This window comes from Notamacropus eugenii, chromosome 1 (genome assembly GCF_028372415.1).
Source record: "Notamacropus eugenii isolate mMacEug1 chromosome 1, mMacEug1.pri_v2, whole genome shotgun sequence".
In the NCBI taxonomy this organism is placed as follows: Eukaryota; Metazoa; Chordata; class Mammalia; order Diprotodontia; family Macropodidae; genus Notamacropus; species Notamacropus eugenii.
This window is the reverse complement of record NC_092872.1, coordinates 207507810-207529544: the sequence shown is the minus strand read 5'-3', so window position 1 is coordinate 207529544 and position 21735 is coordinate 207507810. Positions and strand designations below refer to the sequence as shown.

General features: G+C 37.7%; 1 protein-coding gene across 1 annotated transcript in view; it reads left to right on the top strand.

The window, feature by feature from the left end:
• HTR7 (5-hydroxytryptamine receptor 7) overlaps positions 1-18525 on the top strand; it is a 96513-nt gene extending 77988 nt beyond the window's left edge. Inside the window, exons 2-3 of the mRNA XM_072625050.1 lie at positions 2223-2975; positions 16730-18525. Coding sequence (XP_072481151.1) covers positions 2223-2975; positions 16730-16772 — 796 coding nt within the window. The 3' untranslated portion in view covers positions 16773-18525. The remainder of the gene's footprint in view (positions 1-2222; positions 2976-16729) is intronic.
• The last annotated feature ends 3210 nt before the right edge of the window (positions 18526-21735 follow it).

The window sequence follows — 21735 nt, the reverse complement described above, 5'->3', positions numbered from 1 at the left end:
TTTCTTCTCACTGCGTGTGCTGATCCACCAACCAAATTGTCCTGGGGAGTTGATAGCATTGTTTGGAGGTTGGTGCAGGGAAGTAAGCGGTTGTGGTGCCATATCTTCAGCACCATTTTTACTTGCCCTTAGAAGGCTCTTGCATGAACTACACTCTCTCTTTTCCCTCCCTTTTACCTCTCATCATATCTTAAGTTAATTCCACTTCCAGTAATCTCTTTTCATACATACACACCCATCCCCTGGAACCAATTTGTGCCTTCCCCTCTATTTCCTGATCTTCATTGTTACCTTAGGGAAATCTTTCTTCCTTTTCAGTTCTTCCCCTTGTTCCATCCAGGAGCCAAGAATGACACAAACTGTAGCTGATAAACATGGAAAGATATCTAATGATGCATCTTATTAAAGAAAAGGGAAGTCTTAAGTTTTCAATTAAAATTAGATATAACAGAGCCAGGGCCATTGACCTTGAAAGTTTCTAGAAGACTTCTTCATAATTGCTACCTAAGTAAGCTTCCATTTACCTCCTCATCCTCCCCTAATAGAATTTAATTAAATCTTATTTTCCTGGAGTAATAGATTTCAAGATAAAACATTAATCTAGTTCTATTGGTTTTCTATTTTGTTTACTGGTATTACAACAGTATTTTTTCTGTGTGTGTGTGCGTATGTGTGTGTGCTGGGGGAGGGGAAATGTGTGTTATTTCAGCTATGTTAGGGGTTAAACCAGGGATTCTTAACCTGTAATCTGTGAACTCACTTTTAAAAAAATTCTTATCACTGTATTTCAATAGAATTGATTTTTTTTGTTATCTTACACATTTTGTTTTTTGTATTCATAAGCATTATTCTGAGAAGGGGTGCCTAAACCTTATCATACTGCTAAAGGAGTCCATGACGCAAAAATGGTTTAAGAACTCCTGCTAGCCTAAGACTGTGAACTCTTTTCATACCATTGTTCCTATGGGAAAATATGTTCCAAGTTCCAAACAAGAGTCTTTCAAGTAAACTTTGGGAATTTGACCTGTTTGTAAGTTTGGGACTATATGTGCTTTCTTCCTGTCTTATTTTGAAATGAAGCATAATAACAAACCAATTCTCAAAACAGTTGTGGCATTATTAGAGTTTGCCACATCTAATACTAATAAATACAAGGGAAAATGAAGGAACCCAGATCCCTCGAAAGGAACTGAATTGAGCAAAGTTGCCTTATATAAGTACGTACATATGTATGTATATAAATATATACATATATTTCATATATACTTCTTCAATTTTATCTGAGGATTTATTCTATTTTTGCAATCTATGAAGTCCCTGAAGAAAGAGACAGCAGAGGTGTTTTGTTTTTTGTTTTACATAGTATCCAATTAGATTTTTTAAAGTAGACTTTTGGAGAGGAGTCTTTCATATTGGTAACCTCAGAACTTAGGACAACCAGAAGTTCCATTTGTTGTACACTGTCATGTGGACTTAAGCATTGTGATCTGAATCTTCTGAAATTCCAAATGATGATTCTTTCCTGTTTTGAAAATTTGATATGGTCTAATAAAGAAATTGCTTTCATTTCACTCCCAAACGTGAAGATGTTAAAATTAATTCACTACAGCTGACAATGTAACTACTGAAGAAATAAGTAGAGATTTAATATGATCATGTTGAAAAGCTTAGTGCATATAGATCAACTCTATAGACCTTTCTATATGAACCACAGAACTATATCTAGAACATATGTATTCAGTATGAACTAAAGTTTTAAAGAGAAATCAAATTAGACTATACTATGCTATAGACGGACAACAAGGTGGCATCATGGTGCCTAGCATGCTGGCCCCAGAGTCAGAAAGACTCATCATCCTGAGTTCAAATCTGGTCTCAGACACTTCCTAGTTGGGTGCCCCTGGGCAAGTCACTTAACCCTGTTGCTTCAGTTTTCTCATCTGAAAAATGAGCTGGAGAAGGAATTGACAAACCACTCCAGTATTTCTGCCAAGAAAGCTCCACACGGGGTCATGAAGAATCAGAGACAACTGCAAACAACTGAATGATGGTAATACTATAAAGGGGAATTGACCCATATACTGCATGAAGGGAAAACCCTTGAGTCCAACAGATTTGGTTTGGTTGAATATGAATCTTACAGATGATGTGAAATGACTGATGTCGATTCTTTCTTCTGCAGCCATTCATTCACACAATAACTTTGCATTTTTTTTTTCTAGGTACCTCGGGATAACAAGACCTCTGACATATCCTGTGAGACAAAATGGCAAATGTATGGCCAAAATGATCCTTTCCGTGTGGCTCCTCTCTGCCTCCATCACTTTACCTCCTCTCTTTGGCTGGGCCCAGAATGTTAATGATGATAAAGTTTGCTTAATCAGCCAGGATTTTGGCTACACAATTTACTCCACTGCGGTTGCATTTTACATCCCCATGTCTGTGATGCTTTTCATGTACTACCAGATTTACAAGGCTGCCAAAAGAAGTGCTGCTAAACATAAATTTACCGGGTTTCCCCGGCTTGAAGAAAATAACGAAGGTGTCATTTCAGTCAACGGCATGGTTAAGCTCCATAAGGATCCTGAAGAATGTACCAATTTTTCCAGACTCCTTAAACAGGAGAGGAAAAACATCTCCATCTTTAAAAGGGAGCAGAAAGCAGCCACCACCCTTGGGATTATTGTCGGGGCCTTCACTGTATGTTGGCTACCATTCTTCATCCTCTCGACAGCAAGACCGTTTATCTGTGGGACTTCCTGTAGCTGCATCCCATTGTGGATGGAGAGGACATTCCTGTGGCTGGGCTATGCAAACTCCCTCATTAACCCTTTTATATATGCCTTCTTCAATCGAGACCTGAGAACCACCTATCGCAACCTGCTCCAGTGCCGATACAGGAATATCAACCGGAAACTCTCAGCCGCAGGAATGCATGAAGCTCTGAAATTGGCAGAGAGGCCTGAATTTGTGCTGTAAGGTCATTTGTCATTCTTTACATCCCATGCCCTTTTGTGCTCCCTAACCCACATGTTTATTATTGTCTAAGTGTTCCAGATCTCATCCCCCATCCCACCCCTTCCCCCATTGTGTTCAATGTTCAGTGTATCTTCAAAAGTCATATTAGATGAAAGAAATTGGATAAATTGGTGAAGCAGCAAGGAGAGTACTGGGCTTGTATTCAGATCCTGATTCTGCAGCTTAACCTAGCCCTAACTCTAACCTGGGATAAGTCACTTAAGCATTCTGGTTCTCAGTTTCCTAGTCTGAAAAATGAGAGATGGGCTAAACAATTTCTAATACTCATTCTAGTCTGTAGCTGTATGATACTGTGTTTTATGGAAGAAATCAGTTTAATTTTTGAATAGCTTACAACAGAGGTGATAAGCCAAAGAGGAAAGTTTCCACACAGATGAATAAGACCAGGAATTTTGATGAATGTTTCCCCTTATCACCTTGTGACCAAGGGATGGTGCTTTAGGCTGTAGTTGTCCCTCCTCTTTGTATACAACATTCTATATTTTGCTAAATATCCCTGAGGATCATATCTGTAAAGCCCAAATTTTCCCTGAGGTAGGGAGGTACAGGGTTTCTTTAAGTGTCTTTAGATCAGTCTCTGTGTATGTGACCTCCAAGGACTGTAAGCCAGAAAGTGGATTTTTTTATAAGCTCCCTATTGCTAGGATCTCTCCCCCCCACTCCTTTTTTTAACTGAAGATAGTTAATACATACTTTTAAAATATATATATACTAGGGCAGCTAGGTAGTGCAGTAGATAGAGCACTGACCTTGAAGTAAGGAGGACTAGAGTTCAAATCTTGCTTCAGACAATTACTAGCTGTGTGACCCTGGGCAAGTCACTTAACTTCACTTGCTTCCAAAACCACTCACACATTTACATATATAAATGTGTGTATACATTTTTATGTGTGTGTGTGTATATCATGTAATTTTTTTCAATTAGCAAAAATTTATTTTCCTCCCACCTCTACTGAAAATATATCACATTAGAATATATATGTATATATATGTATCTATCTATCTATCTATCTATCTATCTATCTATCTATCTATCTATCTATATATATATATATATATATATATATATATATATATATATATACACACTAAAAGAAAAACAAATTCCTTCATTGACCATGTCTAAAAATGTAGGTTAACATGTACTTTGCTATATCGGAAATGAAGGATGAGGTTAAGTACTGAGTGTAAAGCTCTACTAATTCAGGTGAATTATGGCAGTGAAAAGTCTGACTCATGGAATATTTTAAAAGAAATACAATTTTTACTCTTTCAATGTCATATAATAACTCCAACCAAGCTGACAAGAAGAGCAGACATTTTTTAGCACCAGAATATAAAAATAGATGAGAATAATTTGTAAATGCTTATTAACTCTTGCAATCAGTTGGCAGGTATTGAACATATACTCACTATGTAGTGATAGACTAGAAATAAAGATGATCCCCGGAGACAAGGAACTTATTCTCTAGTTGGAAGAACCACAGATAGACAATTAGAGAAGGAAACAATAGAATAGATCGGAGACAATATTATAAAGTTAGTTGTGTGCCAGAGATGAAATGGATCAGGATTAGAGTTGAACATCACCATTAGTTGGAGGAGCCAGGGACGGCTTCATGGGAGAAGTGATACTTTTGTTGGATCTTAAAGGACAGGTAGAAGAAGTTTGATGGAACAGAGTATTTTAAGAAGCATGAATAGCATTAGCAAAAGCATGGAAGTAATAATTAATATGGTGTGTGGGTTGGTGATAAATATTAAATAACCAGGACTGGCTTTTGTGAAAACGTTTGCATTGAGGAAAAGCAGGATATTAGATTGGCTATTTAAGGTGGGGTCAGATTATGGAGACTTTTAAAGGGTAGGTTGAAATATAGGATTCTGAGTGGGAATTATGAACTTTTTTTTTAAGATGATTAACTTAGAAGTAGAGGATGGTTTGAAGAGAGGACAGACCGAAGACGGGGAGACCGGTTATAATCCTAGATGTGAGGGAGAAGCCTGGACTAGGGTAGTAGCTGGAGAAATGGATTGGAAAGTGGTGAATGAGAGAGATTGTGAAGGAGGAATGATAGGACTTGGTGGAGAAAAATGGAGAAAAAGATGAATAAAAAGTAACTCCAAGACTTTGCTTCTAGAAGAATGACAATAATACCAGCTGGTGTAAGGAAAATGGAAAGGAAAGCTGGTTTAGGAAAGACGGTAATGACTTCCATTTTAGACACATTGATAATGAAGTCATCTGTGTGGAAATGTCCTTCAGGCATTTTGAAATCTTGTTGTTGAATCACATCTGACTCTCCATGACCCCACTTGGGATTTTCTTGCAAAGATATTGGAGTGGTTTGCCATTTCCTTCTCCAGCTCATTTTACAGATGAGAAACTGAGGTAAAGAGGGGTTAAGTGACTTGCCCAGGGTTACACAGCTAGTAAGTGTCTGAGGTTGGATTTGAACTCAGATCTTTCTGACTCCAGGCCCAGCACTCCAGCCACTGCACCACCTAGTTGTCCTAGGCATTTGGAAATACAAGGTAGGAATTTGAACTGAAGAAGCAGAATTGAGAGTCATGAGGCTAGAGGTTAAAGTAGAAAGTGTAATAGAAAATGATACTTCAAGAACTTGAGAGAACAGAGATCTAAAGACTGAGCTTTAGGGGATATCTGTATTATGGGAGTGAGAAGAGGGTCTGCAGAGTCATATAAACATACAGACAAGAAAATTGCAACAGAAAGTGGTCAGTAGTGGAGAAGCAGAATGAAAAGAATGCTGCATTCGAGTCAGAGGACAGGGTTCTAATCCCCCTTTTGCTATTTATTACTGTGTGAACTTGGACAGTCGAACTATAAGCATTTATTAAGCACCAACTGTGTTCAAGGCACCAGTTAACCTTACTGGACTTTAGTTTTTTCCTTGGTAAATTGGTATTGAGCTTGATGACCTGAGGTTTCTTCCATCTCTGTATTGCCTGTGTTATGGTAGGAACTTTAGAGTAACAGGGTAGAGGGAATGAGTGGTAAGGGAACTGAAGCTTCAAATATGGTCCACTTCTTTAAGAAGTTTGGTAGGGAACAAGACAGTATGTGGAAGAAAAATGCTTCCATATGTAGCTAGAAGGTTAAGAAGGATCATTCAAATGGTTTGTTTTTTTTTTCTTCCCCAAGATTGGGAAGACCAAAGTATGTCTGAAAGCAGAAGCTAAGTGACCACTGACTTCAGAGAGACTGAAGATATTTGAGGAGGGAAAAGTAATGAACAATTCTCTTTCTCTGCCCTCCTTCCTCTCCATAATGTCAGAAGGACTCAGGTTGAGAGGACAGGTGGACAGAGTACCTTTAATTGTGAGGGTGACTTCTGAGAATGGCAAGAAGGGAAGAAAGAATGGAGAATATAATCATAAACTGTTAGAATTGGAAAAGATTTTAAAAATAATCTAGTCTGACTTATTTTTACAGATGAGTAGACTGAGAGGTAGAAAGAGTTGTCAAATTTTGCATAGTTAGTGCCTTGTGCCTTGATTCTTTCTAGGACATCGTGCTGGCTTCTCCATATATAAATAGAGATATGAGGAAATGAAGATGGGAGAGGATGAGCCATTCAACATTACTGCTTTGTTCTTGGGAGCAGATAAGGCCACCCACTGAGTTTTGTTGAGAAGGGAGGTCAGGATTAGAGTTTGAATACAGTGGAGAGGGTTGGAATAACTGTGGTGGGAAATAAGCTATGGAGTGGCTTACATGGTTCTAAGACTTACAGTGGGTTTTAATTGTAAATTCACATCTTTAAGAAATCTTATTTTCCTCAATTTACATATAGGAATATTGAGTCTCAATGAAGTGAATTGACCTGCTTGCGGTCTTGTTACCAGTGTCAGAGCTGGGATTCAAATCCTGGTCTTCTCACTCTTCAAGTCCAGAGCTCTTTTAGAAATACCACAAGTAGTGAGTAGTTGAGAGGAAAATGAAAATGGAGAAAGAAAAATATGCAGGTCTGTGCTTAAAACATCCCCAAAAGAATTTCCTTAAGAAGGTTAGCATTTCCTTTTCAGTCTTGCTTACATATTATTCTGTCTAGTAAATCATTCATAGCACAAAGGTAATCTTCAGCCTATCCCTACATCTGGAGCACCACTAATTTCCAATTAGTGGAAAGCAAATTAATGAGATTTTACCAAACTGGTCAGAGAACATGCCTAGAATCAAACATTCAGGACAGACTACATTATGGGAGCTTGTATCTCTGCTTCTGAAAATTTATCAGGTTAAGCAGGCAAGTCCTTGCTGCTGACATCCTTCCTTCTCTTGCTTAGACCTCTTCAGCTCTCCTTTTATCTGCCTTTCCTCTACTAAGCAGTATTTTTTTTAGTTTCAAATCAATTTATTTGAATAAGCTGAGTAATTTTAATTAGTTTATCATTTTAAAAAAGTTTCCTTCCTTCTATTCACGAATTTGACTCTTTCCTTGTCATTTCGCCTTACTTCTTTATGCACTCACTATTTATTTCTTAGTGGGCACATTTCTTTTTTCATTTGTTTGTTTTTATAAAAAAATTATTTATTTTCAGTTTTCAACATTCACTTCCACAAAATTTTGAATTTGAAAATTTCTCCCCCTCCCCACTTTCCCATACCCCAGGACAGAATGTGTTTTGATTACCCTTTCCTCCAATCTTCCCTCCCTTCCATCTCCCCCTCCTGCCACTTATTCCCTTCCCTTCTATTTTCATATAGGGAAAGATAGATTTCTATACCCCATTTCTTATATATATATATATATATATATATATATGTCTTATTTCCTAGTTGCATGTAAAAAAATTTTTTTAACATTCATTTTTAAAGTTTTGAGTTTAACATTCTCTCCTTTCCCCCCTCACTCCCCATCCTTATTGTTCTCATTGCCTTCTGGCAAGCAGTTTGATATAGGTTATACATGTGTAGTCATGTAAAACATATCCATAACAGTCTTGTTGTGAGAGGTTAACTGTATTTCCCTCTATCCTGTCCCACCCTCCATTTATTCTGTCCTCTCTTTTGACCTGTCACTCTACCAAAGTGTTTGCTTCTGATTACCCCTTCCCCCAAATCTGGCATCCCTTCTGTTATCCTCCCCCTCTTATCCTCTCCCCCCTGCTTTCCTGTAGGGTAAGATAAATTTTCATACCCAATTGAATGAAATTCCCTCCTGAAGTAAAATCTGATGAAAGAAAGGTTCATTTATTCCCTCTCACCTTCCCCTTCTTCCTCTCCATTGTAAAAGTTCTTTCTCGCCTCTTTTATGTAAGATGATTTACTACCTTCTACCTGCCCTTTCTTTTTCTCCCAGTATATTCTTCTCAATACTTAATTTTATTTTTTAGATATCATCCCTTCATATTCAACTCACCTGTGCCCTCTCTTTCTCTCCATTATATATATATACACACACACATACATGCATGTATATGTATACATATACCTACACATATGCATATAAATATATTTACACATATAGATATTCCCTCCAACTACCCTAATATTGAAAAAGGTTTCATGAGTTACAAATATTATCTTTCCATGTAGGAATGTAAACAGTTCAACTTTAATAAGTCTCTCATGGTTCCTTTTGCCTATTTAGTTTTTTGTACTTGTCTTGATTCTTGTATTTAAGAGTTAAATTTTATTATTCAGCTCTGGTCTTTTCAACAAAAATGTTTGGAAGTCCTCTATTTCATTGAAGTTCCATTTTTCTCCTGAAATATTGTACTTGGCTTTTCTGGGTAGGTGATTCTTGGTTTTAATACTCTCTCCTTTGACCTCTGGAATATCACATTCCAAGTCCTCTGATCTCTTAACGTAGAAGCTGCTAAATCTTGTGTTATTCTGATTGTGTTTCCACAATACTTGAATTGTTTCTTTCTGGCTGTTTGCAATATTTTCTTCTTCACCTGGGAACTCTGGAATTTGGCTACAATATTCCTAGGAGTTTTCTTTTTGGGATCTCTTTCAGTGATCCGTGGATTCTTTCCATTTCTATTTTACCCTTTGGTTCTAGAATATCAGGGCAGTTTTCCTTGATAATTTCTTGAAAGATGATGTCTAGTCCCTTTTTAATCATGGCCTTCTGGTAGTCCAATAATTTTTAAATTGTCATCTCTCCTGGATCCATTTTCCAGGTCAGTTATTTTTCCAATGAGATGATTCACATCGTCTTCTATTTTTTTATTCTTTTGGTTTTGTTTTATAATTTCTTGATTTCTCATAAAATCATTGGCTTCCATTTGCTCCATTCTAATTTTGAAGGGATTATTTTCCTCAGTGAGCTTTTGGGCCTCTTTTTCCATTTGGCCCATTCTGCTTTTTAAAGCATTCTTCTCCTCATTAGTTTTTTAGACCTCTTTTGCCATTTGGGTTAGTCTAATTTTAAAGGTGTTATTTTCTTCAGCATTTTTTTGGGCTTCCTTTAGCAAGCTGTTGACTGGTTTTTCATGATTTTCTTGCATTACTCTCATTTCTCTTCTCAATTTTTCCTCTATCTCTCTTGCTTGATTTTCAAAATTCTTTTTGAGCTCTTCCATGATCTGAGACCAATTCATATTTTTTCTTGGAAGCTTTGAATGCAGGAGCTTTGACTTTGTTGTCTTCTTCTGATTGTATGTTTTGATCTTCCTTGTCATCAATGATGTAAGAAAACACTTGTTTCTTTTTCTTCTGTTTGCTCATTTTCCAGCTAATTACTTGACTTTTGAGTTCTTTGCTAAGTGAAGGACTCTAGAAGCAGCTTCCATTTCAGTTAGGGCTGCTGCTGTCTTAGGGCTGGGGCTGGAGTTAGGTCTGGGTCTGGAGCTGGGTCTGGGGCTAGTTCTGAGGCTAGGATTGGAGCTGGACCACACTCTCCACTCAGCCATATGAGGGACCTTTCTCACTGACCTTCAAAACTGTTTTTGGCATTTTTAAGTTGAGAAGTCTGGAAACTGCAGCATCTGCTAACAATTTAGTCTCCTAAAGAGTGCTCCAGCTCCCTCCACACTGGCATAGCCCACACCAAGCTGCTCCATTCCCAGCCTGGAGCGATAGACCCTGCCTTTGACTTTTCAGATTGTCTTGAGCTGGAAATCTGCTTCAGTCTTTCATTTTGTGGCTTCTGCAGCTCCAGAATTTATCCATTGTCATTTTTTACAGGTTTTTTTAAAGAGTTTGTGGAGAGAGCTCTAGCAGGTCCCTGCTTATACTCTCTCTGCCATCTTGGCTGTGCACCCTCCCTAAGCAGTATACCTTCTTTCTTGGGAGCTCCAAAGGAGACAGGAACAGTTTTGCCAGGGGGAGAAAAAACCATAAGCAATCTTGCTGGAATAGAAAGCAGGATGCTTAGAGCACTGACCTAGAGTTTACAGCTTCAATTCTTTTTTACCTCTCCTTCCTGTACTCCTTTCTTACCCCAGTGGCAGGATAATGACCAGATGCACCATGAAGGGGCATAACTTTAGAGTCACCCCAGAAAGCTTTTGAGTCTGGGGAGAAAGAGCCACATCATAAGGTCCCTCCCTTGTTTGCCTAGGGCTTAGGTTCCTATGATTCTGGAGCAGTAGAACTAGGGGCTTCTCTGAAACTTCTTTGCCACAGATGGCACAGCAAAGTGAATAGTGCTCTGGTATTATCCATGCCAGGGAGATATGATAGGCAGGGCTAAGCTTGGTCAAAAGGGAGAAGTAAGCTTTTGACCTTTTATCCTCTTCCTCCTCCCATCACCTCCTTGTGCTACTTTATCACTCAAGAAAATAAAATGCGGCATAGTCTCTAGCAGAAAGTTGGAGACTAGGGAACTATCGTGTGGAATAAGGCATCCATTTCCAGACATGACCAATGCGCTGATTTGTTTTGTTTGACTTTACTTATTTATTGCAAGGCAGGTTCAGTGGGGAGGGAGGGAGTTGGTGAGTAATTGGGAAATGACAGTGATATTTAATATTGAAAAGTCAAATTTAAAAAGAATAATGGTGGCAATGAAAATATAATATAAAATGTTATTTTTAACTCCATATATAAAGAAAATTTTCATAATTATTAACACTGCTAAAAAAAATGGATCAGGCTGACTTGCTAGGTAGAGACTGTAAGTATTTTAGCATGTAATACCTGTCAGGAATACAGTGGTTGAGATTCTTGCATTGGGTAGAAGGTTATAAGATGTCAACTGATAAATACATAAATATTTATGTTCATAAACATTTTTGTATTAATAGTTGTGAATATTATGTATATATAGTTATCACTTCACATTTTGACCTATAAATTTATCAATTCATATTTTGGATTCTGCCATCAAGTTCTAATAATGGTACACTTTTCTCATTGTAGGAAGGAATACATATTCCAATTCACATCTTTTACTCTGGCTCAAGGGCTAATCAAGGTAGCAGTTGGTGATGGCTGGGGGTCAAGGAGCCCTTACCAAGACTCTAGGACCATCCCAGAATCTTGGGCACCAATTTAAAGGGCTTTTCAATATGTAAATGCTGACATGCTGAAGGAAATCTAGGCTAATTCCAATACTACACCATTTTACTGTATATTAACACAGAGGTTCTTATTTGCCTTACCATCCCCTTTAAAAAAAAAAATGCAGTTCCCCTCTGGAAATCTACTTTGTCTAACCATTTTTTAAAAAATTGCATCATTTCAAAAGTACATAATTTTTTAAAGAAAAATGACACATCTTAAGATTAATAATTTATTGTAAATTTGTGGGGTTTTTCCTGCATTGAAATTTTGATGACATAATTTTTGTTATATAACCATATAGTATTGTATAGTAAACAAGTCATTACATGCATATATTCCTCCCAGTGATGCATGCTGGACTTTCTGACAATGCATGACATGCTCTCCTGCCAACACTTGCTTTCTAAAACCTGTTGGTAGATTTGACCACTAATTGGTTATAACTTGTATTTTGTGTGTTTATTTGGAAAATAATGTAATCACTATGACTTTAACTGCTACACAATAGATGAAACATGTACCAACTGTTTTTCCTAATTTTCTTATCTTCTTTTCTTTCCTTATGCTTCTATCACTCCCTTATTTTTATTTAGTGCCTCCCAGTTACACCCGAATCTATTATGCCCACCTCCTCCATCATTCCATCACACCTTGCCCTCCCCTGGGGGTGCTATCACCCACTTTGGGAACCTCTGTATTAATACCTTTACTTGGTTTAGATTGTACTTAGTGAAAAGGCTTTACATCTCCCTTGTATAGGTTCTTTTTGGGATTGAAGGAGCCAGTCTCCATGAAAGGGGACTTGGTTCTTACTAATGCCTGTTCAACAAATTCAGTACTGCAGACGTATGTTGAATATCTGCTGTGTACAAGCACAGTGCTTGAGGGTGGGGAGGGATACCCCAAAACTTAAGATTTAGTCCTTGAAAATCTAGGAGGGAAGATGTCATATACAAACAACTACATTACAAATTACATTCTCTCTATAATGGAGAAGTCCAAAGAGCTACATGGAAGATCAAAAAAAAGGAGAGATTAATTAGGGTTGGGATTTTTATGTCTATCACAAACTCAGAGATTGCTCTGGACTCTGGCACTATCCTGGGGGCAGAGAAGGGAATATGCATTTATATAATACCTACTATGTGCCAGGCACTAAACTTTACCAATATTATCTTATTTGATTTTTACAACAACCCTGCAAAACAGGTGCTGTTATTAATCCCTATTTTACAGATGAGGAAACTGAGGCAAATAGAAGTTAAGTGACTTGCCTAGGGTCACCTGACTAGCAAGTACCTCAAGCCTGGTTTGAACTCAGTTATTTATGATTCCAGGAAGAAAGACTTTTAGGTTGTATTATATGCTTTGGGGGATTCTTAGACCCTAGAAGTCCAGGAAGCAAATGACATTTCTTAAAAATGTCATTTGGCACTCCATGTTCATTTTGTACCCATTTTGATTTCAGGAGTTTCTATTTTGAGTTGACTCATAAGTCAGTGTGACTAGCATACATGTCTCCACATTGAGAATCACCCTATTACTATAGCCTGGAAATGACTTTTCATATACTACTCTGCAGTGGCTTCTCATAGTGTCCAGCAGTGGTGTTGCCCCTACCCATTTACATACCTTTTTCTTGTTATCTGATGTTAACAGAATACACAAAATGAATTAGAAATGGGATGAGAAGACACTTTGTGTTCAATAACATAATATTCTTGGATATGTTTGTCTTTTGGGAATGTATTCACTTTAAGGAGCAACACCATTGAACTGTTATGTGAGCAATATTCTCCCTGAATTGTATCGTGTGTGGGCAGGCACCATTTGAAGCAAATTCAATTGCATTAATTTGCAACTTATATTTTCAAAGTACTTGATAATCTCTTTAACGTGTCATTGAAGTTATTTAATAATTCTTGCATGACTAAGTTTGGGACTTTTCTCAAATCATGATATTTTTCCTAAACATAAAATTACAAAGATTTTAAGTTTATAAAACTCATAGATAGGATAGCAAATTAAAGATGTCCAGCAACAGTTGTTTTTTGACTTGGAAAGACTGGGAGAGTAAGAGAATTTTAGGGTTGTGAGGGATCATGTAGGTCATTCCTTAACTTAAAGCTTACCTTAAATCCTTAATTAATTAGTTCCTTAACTTAAACTTGCTGTTTCTTTGATATATATACTCCCAATTGTCCCTTCTTTACATGTTATGTTTCATGTTGTTGAAAGATATTTCAGGATGATTAGCCTAAAAATATCTATCATCTTTGAAAAATATGTGGTCTTGGAAGATGAAAGAATGGCAAAGAATGGCAGCCCAGGATAATCTATCTATCTATCTATCTATCTATCTATCTATCTATCTATCTATCTATCTATCTATCTATCTATCCATCCATCCATCCATCCATCCATCCATCCATCCATCCATCCATCCATCCATCTATCTATCTATCTATCTATCTATCTATCTATCTATCTATCTATCAGTAATTTGCAAGGTTAATGTACTTGAGAAAAAGTCATTTGTTGAAGAAATATTTATGGAAGTATCTTTTATGTGCATGTCATTGTTTTAGACATTGCAGGAGATTAAAAAAAAGTCTAAGGCAGACTCCCTGCTTTCAAGAAGTTTGCAGTGTCTTGTCTAGATGAGACACTCAGAAGAACATTTAAATCATGCTAAAAAGAGAGAGATAACCAAAAAAAGTGCTAGATGGTGGAATAGATGGTGCAATAAGAATTCACAAGAGAGATTGCTAAAGGCTTCATGGAGGAGGAGTGGCTTGAGCCAGTCTTTGAGGAATGGATAGCATTTGGCTAGACAGAGAGGAGAGGGGAAGATATTCTAGCTAGAGGGAAAAGCATGACCTTTTCATGTATGGAGATGGTAATAGTCAAGGTTTAAGTTTTGAGAAAAGCCTGGATGGATCAGAGGGTTTTTAGTGGAGAACAATGAGGGACATGGATATAAAGATAGGTTGGAGCCCAGATGATGAAATATCTTGAGCAACAAACTAAGGACTTTGTTCTTTAGGTAGGAATAATAAACTATTGGAGAGTTATGAGCCGAGGCATGGTATAATGAGGAGTTTTTTAGGAAGATTCATCTGGTGATGGTTTGCAAGACTTGTTGGGAGGAGGAGAGCTGGGCAGTACTTAAGTTATTATAATTATCTAGACCTGAGTTGGCATCATGGTGTAGAGGAAAGAGCACTCACTGTATTTGGAGTCAAAGGAACTGGAATCAAGCTTGTGGCTCTGCTACTTCCAACCTGGGCCATCATGGTTAATTCATTTTGCCCCTGTGGGTCTCGGTTTCTTCATCAGTAAAATGAAGCAGTTTACTTCATGATTTGCAAGTTTCCTTCCATCTTGAGAGCTTGTGTCTCTGAAGCTGCCAATGTATTTGTGAGCTTGTGATCCCGAGATCATGCAAGATAAAATTTATATGGAGGGAGGTGAGAATGAAAAAAGGAAGGAACAAATGAGCCCATTCAACTTTTGGCTTCCATCATGGATTTGAATGAATAGGAGTAATGTGACTCTTCTGTTTTGAAGTAGCTTAGCAGGGCATGATATTGGGCACAGAGAGCTGTGAATACTTCCTATGTGCCACTCAGTGATTATGTGGGACATCTTTTCCCTTCCAGCAAATCTCTGAGGTTTCATAGCAGTCATATTTCTGGTTATAAAATAGGCAGGAAAAACTATTCTTTACTTCCTTAATTTTGGTTCATAAAAATGTCTTCTAGAGGTATTTGAAAGAAGTCTGTTCATGCTGCTGAAGAACTACGGCAATGATCTGTTGCCAGATCCCATTTCCAAGCTGTTACTCAGGGACTCCAAGATCCAAGAAGAGTTTAAGCAGAGTAAGACTGAAATCAGAGGTCTAGTCCCTAATAGTGCCAATGCCTTCTAACCCAGAATTTATATATATTGGTTTTAAGTCTTAGATTTCTTGAGTCTACCAAACATCACTCTTTTTGTAGCCATTTTTAGGGGTGGTTTTCGTGGAATTATTGGTAGGATATGTGGCCTTGTTCCAGAAAATTAGGTTTTCTTGATACATTTTTCTCTCTAAAAATAGTAACAACAACAATGAAGACAAAGTAGATGAATAAAGGCATTTTTGAAAACATTCTTTCCTCTTAACATTAACTCAGCAAATATTTATTATATACTTACTGTGTTGGGCCTAGGGATAGTTAGTTTTAGAACTAGGGATAAGGAGTAGTACATCTGTGATTTCATTGGTATAGTGAACTCCCAGGTGGGGAAACTCCCTTTACTAATACAAATGAATGAATTGTCTACAACTTCCAATCTTAAAGAGTTGATTTAGAACATTGGGAGGCTAAATGAATTGCCCAGAGTCACAAAGCTAGTATGTTTCAAAAACTAGACTTCTACCCATCTTTCTGACTTTGAAGTTGGCTCTCTATCCACTAGTTCACACTGCCTCTTAGGTTTTCAAAATGCAAAGATAGTGAACAGCTGCCTAAACTGGCTTCCTCATGAAATTGTGAGCTCCTTGAGAGCAGGGATTGTCTTTTGCTTTTTTTTTTTTGGTACCCTCAGCACTTAGTACAGTGCCTGGAATACAGTAGGTGCTTAATAAATGCTTATTGAGTGGCTGAGAAAGAAGATGGACACAACTCTTCTGAACATCAGTTTTCTCATATATAAAACAAGAAGATTGAACTAGCTCGATAGAGGTCCTTTCCAGCTCTAAATCAACGGTCCTATGAGTTGCAGAGGGATTTTACTAGGTCCCTAAACTCCAAATTCTGTATTCTTTCTGCTTCTCCACAATGCCTCTTTTATGTGCCAGACTCATTATTATTCATCATTTTTCTTTTCAAGCAAGGTAAATACCATTCCATTTTGTAGGCAATTTTAAGTGTTCTTTTTTTTCCTTTTTTGCTACAGATCTATCACAAAAGTGAGTTTCTAGATTGTTATTCAGAGCTGCTTCATAAATATGCTGAGTGCTTGTCAGCTTACGAAAATAAGGAAAAAGACTGAAAAAAAAGGCACATTTCTTTTTCTTAGAAGCACCTTTAACCCTTTTAGAAGCCACAATTGATTCACCTGCTTTGACTCTATAAGAATTAAACCCATCCACCGAGAAATGAAAAATCAGGTTTATGGTCCTGCTAAATTATTTTCCTGTTTCTCTCCTATTTTTTTTTATAGACAAAACTCTGACTACAGTCGGAAAAAAAGTCACGATTCATGATGCAGAGCAGAAATGATGGAGCCTGAAATCAACAAGGGGTGAAAGCGGTGACTCACTCCTGGTGAAGCAGTTTCTGGCTTTCAAAATGCAGCTTCTCCTGTGGGAGGAACCATTCAAATGTGACATCAACATGGATGATCCATTGTATGACATGCGCTGATTTGAAGAGGGATGATCTCTCACTCTCTCTTGCTTGCTCTCCATTTGTAAATCAATGCTATCATGTACAAATGAAAATCAACATCTGCGTATGACTGCAAGATCATGTTTTAGCAATAAGCACATTGATAAAATTGAGTTCCATAGAAAATGGAAACACAGTTTCTAGTGCTTCACATCTGTCTAAATCTGTGTAAGTGAAAGGAAATCCTAATTCACAGTCCCCATGCTTCTGAGGCAAAATGTTATTATGAATATTCAGGGATCACTGGTGAAAAAAAAGCTGTATTTTGTTGTATGACAAATAGATATTTTTTAAGCAAACACTGGTAAGTCAAGTGTTGAAAATGTTGCATGCCCATGTTAGAAAACAAAATCAAAACTACTGTAGTCTACTAATATAAACTTAGTCCCAAGGCTTTGTTTATTTAAAGCCCCTGTCCAGTAGTTTGGCTTTTTTACAGAGGCCCCTGCCTGTGTCTTTCCCATAAAAAGTACGTTATGTGTTGATCTACTTATTGTTCCTGTAGGACTTGTGAATGAATCTAAGGCTGGAAAGGACCAGAAAGCCTGGCTATAGATTGGCCTTTGCTAATAGTTCTTCCTCAAGTTGCTGAGGGATTAGGGTAATTCATTTCCCAAAGTTCTTGGCAATCCAAGGGGAAAACAAAAAGGCTGCACTTGGAGTAATCTGTCAGTCAACAAGCATTCATTAAGCCCTTACTGTGTACGTAAGTGCTGGGGATACTAAGAGAAGAAATAACAGAACAGGTTTTCAAAACCTTGGAATGCTTTATGTACTGGTATTACAGATCCAATAACTGGCGGGTGCCATTTTGTGAACAGTGGGATTGCACTTCAAGGCTGACATTCTTGTCCCCTGCCTGCTTCTGAATGTTCAGGGGGAAGAACTGCCTCCTTTGAGCATAATTGTGCTCAACTTGGTGGTATGAGTTTGATGGAAAAAGGAGTATGGTAGAGCCAGTGTGCCCTTGAGCCTTGGCTGAAAGCTCCTGAGAAGGCCATTAGGCTCATTCACTGTGATGCTTGCTTGTAGCTTAAAACAAATGTGTGCCTTGAGTGATGCAATTCTATCTCATGAAAGATCAACAATCGGAGCAGGCTGCTGAACAGAAATGATCCTGTCATTGACTTGACTTGTCCAACTGTGAGGTTCAATAAATACAGGATACAAAAATGTTGGTAATCCTGAGAAAGTAGTCCTAAGAGGAGGAAGCCTTGAACTCCAGGTGATGGATGGAGAGCCCTACAAGCAGGTGGACAATATTCCCCACAGTACAGGACATGATGCACCCCCAGGATTTTGTGGCTTCTGATAGGGGCCCTGGACTGGACGTGCATGATTTTCTTTGTCTTTGCCTATTACCAGACCAGAGAAGCTCCTGCATCCCAGACAAAGAGGAGATGGGCCCTTCCCTTCTAGAAAAAGTGGTATCAGTATCTTAACTGCAGGCGTCATAGAGTGACTGTACATAATTATATTCGTAATTTAAAGGATTAGCTATAGTAAGATGAATATTGTGTTCCATTTGAAAATGTTTTATTATATTAAATTGAATAAAATCTATTTATAGCTGCAATAAAGTAAATGATTTTTTTTATTTAAAGGGCTAAAGAAGTAAAAAATCAGTCAGTCAGTCAATGAGTATTTATTAAGCTCCTACTATGGGACAGACACTGTTCTAGGGAGAGATAAAAACAGACCCTTCCCACAAGGAGCTCACACTCTGTGGGGGAGAAAAACATGAACATAACTAGGTACATAAGAGATATATCTGGAGTAGATAGAATGTGATCTCAGGCAAGAAAAAATGTCTTTGCAAGCAGAATGGCAGAATTGGAGAGCTCTCAACAGCAGACTTGACAGGTCTCCTAAATGGACAACAAGTAATTTAATTTTGTTGCCTGGATTCAGCCAATAACATTTTTTTGATGATGTGTTTTCATGGTAACTAAATTCTGATGCAGTGCCTACACATACTTGGGAAGCAGATAGTGGTCAGTTAGACATGTAAATAAGGACGGGTTACTAGCTTCATTTATGATGCTTGCTACCTATGGCCACATGCTTATTTGTGACGAGGGTCAGTGATGACCCTATTGGCATTACCAAACCTTACTGAATAGTTTTTTGAAGCCATACTCCAGTTTGAGAGTAGGGCATAGTTTCAGGCAAGAAATGATTATTATATTTATTATCTGATCAAATTGTTCCCTGACATGCCAAACACTTAGGGGAGCATTCTCTCTAGAAAGATTCCAAAGAACTTCAGAAGGACAAGGTTAAGTGAATGTGAACGGTACATTGTCATCCCACATTGTTATTGTGGATTTATCCTATATGTTATTATCTGGAGTTTTTCTTTACATCTCTTTCACACAATGATGAGACTGAACTGCCTTGAGATACTATGTGAGATCGTAAGAGATCTGACTTTGAATTCCAGTTCTGTTATTTACTGCCTATATCAACTTGGTTTCACTTCTTTGGCTTTCAGTTTCCTCATTTGTAAAATAAGGGACTGGGCTAGATCAAAGGTTCTTAACCTGGGTCTATGACCTTGTCTTATGTGTGAGTGCATATATGTATATACACATATATATGCACATATATGTACATGCATGCACATGTATATATACATAATGTGTTTATGTATACATGCATATACACATGTGTGTAGATTATACACCTCTATGTATGTATGTGTACATATACATACATGTGAATGTGCATGTTTTATATATTATATTACATATATCTTTCTGTGTGTATATATGTGTATATATACATTAGATATACATACACACATATCTATCATCTATCTATCTAATTTTAATGTAATTAGTTTCCTTTGGAATCTGATGTATTTTATTTTGTGCCTTTAAATTTTGTGCTTTATTCCAAGAAGGGGTCCATAGGTTTCACCAGATGGATCCATTGTACGTAAAAGGTTAAGCACACATGACCTAAATGATCTCTAAGGCTTTTGATTGCTGAAAAAGGAAAAAGGAAAAGAAAGAAAGAAAGAAAGAAAGAAAGAAAGAAAGAAAGGAAGGAAGGAAGGAAGGAAGGAAGGAAGGAAGGAAGGAAGGAAGGAAGGAAGGAAGGAAGGAAGAAAAAAAGAAAGAAAGAAAGAAAAAGAAAGAAAGAAAGAAAGAATTAAGAAAGAAAGAAAGAACTTCTTCTTGGGCCTTCTCAAACATTCTTTAACTGTAAATCACTCTATAAGTATCAAACAATAAGCATTTGTGTTATTGTTGTTCAGTTATGTCCAATTCATCCTGAACCCATTTGGGATTTTCTTGGCAAAGACACTGGAGTAGTTTGCTATTTCCTTCTCCAACTCATTTTATAGATGAGGAAACTGAGGTAAACAGGTTTAAGTGACTTGCACAGGGTCACACAGTTAATAAAAGAATTTGAGGCTGACTTTGAATTCAAATCCTCCTGCCTCCACTGTACCATCTTGCTGGTGCTTACTTAAGTACCTGCTATGTTCCAGGCACTGTGCTGAGTAAGAAAGGTGATAGTCCCTATTCTCAAGGATCTCACAGTCTAGTGGGGGAATTCACAGTCTAGTGTAAACCACTGTAATGTTTATTACTATTCCAGACACTGAGATACCTATAGGTAAATAGATTAGACAGACAGACAGGTAGATAGACACATAGATATAGACAGATAGATGATAGATAGATAGGTATAGTAATAACCTTGCCCTGCCTCTACCAACATTTGAAAATAATAATAATAAGAACACTTTTCCTCTTGACTTTTTAATTGTAGATTGGGTCTTAGTGACTGAATTGTTGCTAGGGTTCATATATCATCAAACCATAGGAATTTATGGACTCATCTCATAGATGGAGTTGGAAAGCAGCTCTTTTAATCCAACCTCTCCTCCTTTTACAGATGAGGAAACGGATGTCCAATATGTCTCCAGTCAAGTGACTTGCCTAAGGTCGTACTGCTGTTATGAGCAGAGATTAGTAGGAATAGAACCCAGGTCTTCTGATTCCCAAGGCCAAGGTTCTTTTACTTGCAGCACATGCTGCCTCTCCACAGGGGGACATTCGGATAAAAACTACAGCCGATATTCCATTTCCTGCAGTCACCCAGGAGTCCATACAGCATGGGGCACAGAGACAGAGCACTGCAGTGTATAGTTGCAAACTTGCATGTTAGTTGGGACCTGCTTCTTACTAGTGATTAAATCTTGGGCAAATTCTTGCTTGATGTCAGTGCTGCTTCTCTCAGAGGCTCATTAGGAGGAAAGCTCTTTGCAAAGTACAAATTACTCCAGAAGCACAGATTCTTGTGACTTTAGGCTTCAATGGAACTACCTTGAAGCAACTGAGGCATCTCATAAATGTGGTTCCCTAGAGAGACAGGTGCTAAAACCCTGGAGAAACACAAGCCTTGAGCACAGCAGGTTCTCAAGCAGTTTCTGTGACTGCATCTCTCAACAAATCCCTCGTTGACAACTCAAGGAAAAACAGCAAAGCTCAATCCATGGCATACATATTTATTTCTCCATTATTTTCATGGTGGTTTAGTGAAGGATTGGTTTTCTCACTTGAGCTTTGCTTAGGTTTATTTTAAATTTATTTTTCATTTGTTAAACATGGTAACATATTCTGGGATAAGGTGGGGTGGGTGGTGGTGGTAGGACTTTGCTACTGCTGCTCTGGGATGGGGTAGGAAGGGCTCAGGTTGCAGATGACATGTAAGTAGAGGGAGCTGGTATAGTGGGAAAAATGCTGCCTTTGGGTTCAAATTTCA